The 6,783-nt window shown below is 41.4% G+C and overlaps 1 protein-coding gene across 1 annotated transcript in view; it reads right to left on the bottom strand.

The window, feature by feature from the left end:
* Positions 1 to 4,429: 4,429 nt before the first annotated feature.
* The window catches only part of srrm4 (serine/arginine repetitive matrix 4), a 104,145-nt gene continuing 101,791 nt past the window's right edge, over positions 4,430 to 6,783 (bottom strand). Inside the window, exon 13 of the mRNA XM_049578533.1 lies at positions 4,430 to 5,914. Within this exon, the coding sequence (XP_049434490.1) occupies positions 5,644 to 5,914 (271 nt within the window). The 3' untranslated portion in view covers positions 4,430 to 5,643. The remainder of the gene's footprint in view (positions 5,915 to 6,783) is intronic.

Below are 6,783 nucleotides of genomic sequence, written 5' to 3'. Positions count from 1 at the left end.
TCATCCGGCATGGCGAGTTCAGGCCGGTTCTGGGCCAGGTCATTTTGGCCACCTGGGTTATTACTGTAACACAGCACCAATGATAACACTTCAGTCAGGACATGCATGAAAAGGTACTGTTAATACATCATTTTGCACTAGAACTTTAATTGTGATGATAAATAATATTTTGCTAAAAAGTGTCAGTAATCACATGGAGTGGATACTAAGTTACTTTCAGTTAATTAGCTACACATTTACCCAACATTAACAAGGGTGTTCATGGGTGTTTTCAACTAACCTTAAAGGGATAGTTCAGATCTTTTGAAGTGGGGATGTATGAGGTCAACCTGGTCTCACTCTGAAGTCGAGATCAGACACTGATGGAAAAAAAAACTATCTTTAACGTCGGCATGATACGCAACCGGTCCCTGTTGTGGTTTAATGGTGCTTTGCGGCGTCAGGGGAAAATGTGGTGGGACTAGAACGAAAGTTAAGGCAGTAAAAGTCCGAGTAGGGTGGGTGTGATAGGTAGTGGTTGGGTCCAACAAACACTGACTTTCACCTGGGTGATCGCATCCCGTGAGATTATAAAGCCGAACCCTGTTCTGTTTTTCATAACCCAACCATGTCAATTAGTTGTTGGAGGAAAAAAATGTCAATTTGCGTTGTTATACTGATGAAGTGCATTTATTTTGAAAGAGACTGTTATGTAAACTGTAAATTTCCTGTGAAGACAGAAGTGTATTTTGAAAGAAGACAATGCATGTAACAGGCAGAACTTGACACGGTGTCCTGGAACGTCAAAAAACCCGACGCATCCAGGGTACCTTGCACGTCGTATGTGGACGTCGAAAGTCCATGACCAAACGTCGATATGTGACGAGACACAGAAGCTAAGTAATGTACTGCTGTGTATTTAGCCACCTAAAAAAGCCAATATCAGGTTAAGTGTACTCAGTATTTTCTGTACTGTCCGCTAGTGATTTCTAACAGGGAGCTGAAGCCTTGATGTTATTACTCTCTTCAAAGCCACACTCCATTGAGAAATACAGTGATTTAACATCACTATACAAGAGCTGCTGGTCTGCCACTGCCTTGATCAATTATTTTGTTTGTGTTATTGTGTGACTTAAGCATTTAAAAGGATTAGTTTGAATCCACCAAAGTCACACAATAATACACACTACCTAACTCACCAAGGCAGCAGTAGACCAGTAGCTCCTGTGTTCAGCGACCCAAAATGACTGTTTCTGCCAATGGAGTCTGGTGGCTTTGACGAGAGCATAGATGAGGAACTTCCTCGTCAGAAGGGGCTGTCTGACGGAAAGGTAAAGCGCTAAAAACACTCTCAATATAGCATAAACTGTTATGGATAGTTTTAGGTTGGACTTTTTAAGGTGGCTAACATATGTTTTACTGCTGCCCTCATCCACAGCAGTTCACTGCTTAGCTTCCCTGTCAGTGCTCCTGCTGCTTCTCCAAACTGGGGATGTGCTGACAGACATCTACTGCATGTGATACACTGATTATGGATAAGTACTTCATAAATCTCCACTTCAGAAAACTATCCCTTTAATGTCTTTATTACATTATATTTGTCAGATAGCCTGTGTGAGGTCTGAGTATAGTGACAGTCATTAATGTTACGCTGCATGTCTCATTTGTTTAGACAGTAACAGTAATTTAGACAACTCAATAGGAAATGAGTTTTCAATTTTTTCCCGGGGGGATGGAGGGGCAGTAGCTTTGCCCCCCTCCCTCATGGCTACGGCCTTGTACCGCAGTAATAAATAAAGTGTGTTTTCATCTGTTTTGAGAACATAAAACAAGAGTGTTTTAATTCAGAACATGATTTTATAGAGCTTATTCTAAACACGCATTGAAAGGGAGTTCCATGGGGACAATTCAATTTCCAGGTGACACGTTATTACAATGCAGAGTTCCCACTGGCACAAGATAAAATGTGACAGTATGAAAAACATATGCTTTTGCAATATGCTCCTTCATATGGAAAACAGGGAGAGTATGCATAATTTAACACTGAAACACTGGATCACTATTGCTGTATGAGCTTGTTATTGGGATTTTTAAAATAACCGAAGACATGATCAGAGGGATCTTCAGCACAAAGACATCTAGAATCCACTGATTGATGCCTGACGCGCACATTGTCTCCTCCTCTTCCACTGGTCAGTGCATCGTATCCATCAAACATTTTAACATCCAACAAGGCCCAAATCACATTCTGTAAATCAAATAATCACACTTGCTGTATAATCTATACAATGCAGATGCATATTTACACCACATTAATTACATATTCAAAATTATCTTGCACAAGAACTGATGTAAACTTTACATTGTGAGATGGGGGGAGGGCCGCCCATCTAGAAAGTTTGTCAACAAGACTCCACAAATCTCCCGCTTGACACGAGTCGTCATCACTTCATAGTTTATGGATGACTTTTGTGCCAAGTCCCTTCCTCTTCCAGCATCATATTTCCCTCATTCGTCCAATTTAGTTGACATTCAGGGAAATAAGCTGAGAGTATTGAGTGCATAGAGAGCAGTCTGTCAGGCCTGGAGCAGTTACACAGACAGGATGACGGGTTTGAAATGAGTGAGAAATATAACTCTCTTAATTATATGGAAAGGCAGTTTCAAACTTATTTTGCAGATTCAAACTCTGGAGTCAGCCTCGGAATTAAATTTGAGGAAATAGTTTGACACTTTGGAAAAAAAAGGCTCAATTGCTTTCGTGCTGAGGGTTATGTCTGTACGAAAGATAAAAGTTATGATCAGCAGCTGGTTATCGTATCTTAGCATACAGATGAGAAATGGGGGAAACAGGTAGCCAGGCTCTGTCTAAAGGTAAAAAATACACTTGCCAGCACATCTAAAGATTCCTAATTAACATGCATGTCTTTGTGCTCACGCAAAATATAAGAACATTGGACTATTTCTTGGCCAGGCGGAGTGACTGTGAGGTTTCCAGGCAAGTGGTAGAGATTTCACGATTGAGTTGCATCCAGCCAAGAAATAGTCTGAACCTCTCGTATGATCGCAACTTGTTATTCTACACTTAAAGGGAAAGTTTGTATTTTTCAACCTGGACCCTATTTCGCCATGTTTTTGTGTCTAAGTTACTAATGTGAACAAGTATTCTTAAAACTGGTCCAATATTGAGTGAGAGCGCTGCAGCCAGCAGCAATGGAAACAGCTGCAATGTAACCACATAGGGCATTCGTGCACCAGCAATTTACATCCACTAAAAGTGCTTGTGTTTGCCACCGACAGGCTCAGATTGTTACTCTAAGTGTCTGACAACATTATGGAAAGGATCCCTACAGAGATAGACCTTTCTGTTGAAGAGTACGATCCTTTTTGTTTCACCAGAAACAGCCTTGAAATTGGTATAACAAAACTCACCAAACTCCATTTAAATAAACAGCAACTTTATTATTGTAAAACACACTTCATTCAAAGCTGACAGAAACTAAACACACCACACAAACACAATTTTGGTTCATCTTATGGCTGTTCCAACAATCACCAACTCTGATTTGGTTGAAATAAACCCTTAATTCATGCAGTTAGATGTGTAAATATGCTGGTTTTACACTTGCTAAAATTACTGTTTATTTAAGTGGAGTCTGGTGTAACTGGCAACAGCAAGTTCGGGGCTGTTTCTGGTTAAACAAAAAGGATCTTACTCTTTAACAAAAACGTCTTTATTAGTGGGGATCCTTTCCATAATGTTGTTAGACACTTAGAAAAATAACCTGCGCCTGTCAGTGGCAAAGCAACAACACTTTTAGTGGATGATCTTTGACAGCACTCACTTAAGTCTTGCAACTGCAGGCTGCAGCGCTCTCACTCAATACTTGTTCCATTAGTCACTTGAAAAATACCAAACTTACCCTACAGCTTTTGGAGGATTTAACACCTGAGATATATTTTAATGAGTAATCTTTAGAGGTGTTGGTAGACAGATTTTATGAACCTGCTGATAGGAAAGCCAGCTGCTTTTCTATTTCCAGTCTTTATGCTAAGCTAAGTTAGCTGGCTGCTAGCTGTAGCAATTAGGTGGCATCAGTCTTTTCATCTTATTCTCTGCAAGAAAGAAAACAAGTATATTTCCCAAAATATCAAACTTTTGCTTCTTTTAAGGTCAAGCACCCAAAACAAAAGGTCAGAACTTTTTATCTGCTCCTCCATCTTTTGACTGTTTGCTTCTACTTTGAGGTTTATGTGTGAGTGAGGTGACAAAACCCAAGAATAATTTACAACAAAGCAAAAATAAATTACAGCAGTGTCAGAATAACTATAAATTGACAGCGTTGCATAGAAAGATTGACCACTACTGAGAGGGACAACAAACCAATAAATATTAAATAAGTAATAAATATGAGCAGTGCTGCACAATTACAAACTTGACCTTCTGTCGTGATATAACTCAAGAACAAAAACATCGTTGATTTGATTGGTTCCAGTGTTGTAGCAAAAAAAAAAAAACAATATTGTTTTTTTCTGTGCCATCTTTTCAAATCACAACTATCAAATAAAAATGCAGAAACTTGCATATATTAGTAGAGCCAGCCCAAAATAAATTGTAAGCACTGAAGTAGATAAAAAAGTACAAGTATATTCACCTTTAAGTATCCTTTTCCCTTAAAATTCATTATGTTTTATTCGCCATGAGTTGTCAAGGAAATACCTCCTCTGACACAGGGAGATTTTGTCAAATGAATTCCCCCCCCTCCCTGTCCCCTGCGCAACGTTTCGATCCCTCTCTGTTGTATTACACGGACTGACATTTCAATTGTTTTCCACTTGATCAGAGGATAAATTAATTTGACATTTGAGCTGACAGGCAGTTTGCTCGCCGTCAGGCCACCCTCGCCGTTTCATTTTTCAGAGGAAACGCGCCTGCTCTCCGGCTTGTGAAGTGCTGAGATCAGAGCAATAAACCTTTTCCTTATCCCTGACAAAGATCCCTCTGAAGCCATTTGTAAACACTCGGATCAAGCGGCTCAAATGTTACCTCAATGCTTCACTTCTTGGGGGAAAATCCATAACATACAGACCTGTGGGACAGTAAATGCCCAACGTTCACCCGGTGCATCTGCTCTTGCATTAGCTAACACATACTGTACATTGCCCCCCAAAAATAACATTAGAATTAAGTCATTTCAACTCTTCTTGGTACGTTCAGGCCTCATTATGCACCATTTTAAAATAAATACTAAGATTAAAAATGTTAAAGCCTTAATTAAATGGGAAGTGCATGGACATAAAATAAAGAACAGCGATGTGCATTGATCAAATGCAGGAACACTGTTTCTGTCTTATGTGCAGTTCCTGTTGTAAATATCTGAGAGATGAACAGTCTCAGGCCATTGTGAGTGCTGATGCAAGAGGATGCAGTACAAGAACAAAACAAACAAAAAGACATTCAGTCTCCAGTGGTCTCTGTGGGCAGAGTGAACAGGACTGCCTCAATGAAAGACGTGGTCGGACCCCTGCAGGGACATTTCCACTCAAGCGTCAAAGCAGGGGCACGGAGACGCACACACTCGATTGCTCCTCCAACATCCACCGTCCCCGCTCTCAAATGGAAACACAACCGGAGCTTCAGTCCCTTAATGTGCTCTCAGAAACCTAATGCCTGGTTTTGTTGCGTTTGTTCAACGAACCTCGACTCCGGCTGCGACTGTGGGTCCCAAAGATTGAGTTCCAGGATGAACTGCGGCTGTAGCTCCTGTAGGAGGAGTAACTGTGGCTGCGGCTCCGGCTCCTGCTCCGGGTGATGCTGTGGATCGGGCTGCGGCTGCGGCTGCGGGTGAAGAGGCTGCTCCAGGACGACACACTGGTGGACCGACTGCTGGAGGAAGGGCTCGGTCGGAAGTAAGGGATGGGTCGCTTCCTGGCACTGTGGAGAGCCAGAAAGGTGAGCAGTGTGAAAACAGACAGGAAGAAAACTCAAACTGCAATGTGTACATTTATACTAAACCTTAAAGCTACAGTGACCAATATTTTAATATGAAATCCATGTAACCTGGAAGGGGTCGCTCTTAGGAACAAACTGACATTATCAACCCACTCTGTGGTCCCTTTCAGCTCTACGGAGCAGTACAATGTCTTTCAGTTCATTGTTTTAGTTCAGTAAATACACTGGACACTACCAGCTTTGTGACAAACAGCAGACAAGGTTAGCAGCTAGCTGCTGAACATAGCATTTTGGAGCAAATGAGACAGATCAAAACAGAACTTAAAGGGTCTGACACATGGAGGTGGAACGGTTTCATGTCGGCAGCGTAGTGCCCACCCTTCGGTTCCCCTCTATGTTAACATCATTAGCCCTGTCAGCACTGTTGCCATTGTTAGCACTGTTTGCGCTGTGAGCCCCGTATGCTGCTAGCAGCCAGCTCAGCCACCTCCTTGTTGAGAGCCGTATGCAGTCTCTGAATCATAGATATGCTCTGAATGTTGCATACAGCTCCTTTAAAGGAGACTTAGGGCTTCTGCACAGAGTCAGTTTTTTCAGATGCATTTTTTTAGTCCATCATCCAAAAAAAAAATCGTTATCATCGTCATCATCATCCACCTGAATATCACTATCTGACCTGTTGAAAGTGAGCTATTTGAGTTATGAAATGAATCTGTGCACCCTGTTCCTCTGTCTTATCGCCACGTCTTCTTCACTGATTCTTGGTCAAACATCTCTAAAGGCTCTGACGGATGCGAGAAACGCAGAAAATCGAACCTGTTCCAAAAATTTTCATGACAGACAAAAGTTTC

Source organism: Epinephelus fuscoguttatus, linkage group LG6 (assembly GCF_011397635.1).
Source record: "Epinephelus fuscoguttatus linkage group LG6, E.fuscoguttatus.final_Chr_v1".
NCBI classification, from domain to species: domain Eukaryota; kingdom Metazoa; phylum Chordata; class Actinopteri; order Perciformes; family Serranidae; genus Epinephelus; species Epinephelus fuscoguttatus.
Note: the sequence above shows the minus strand (reverse complement) of the source record. Positions and strands in the feature narration are given on the sequence as shown.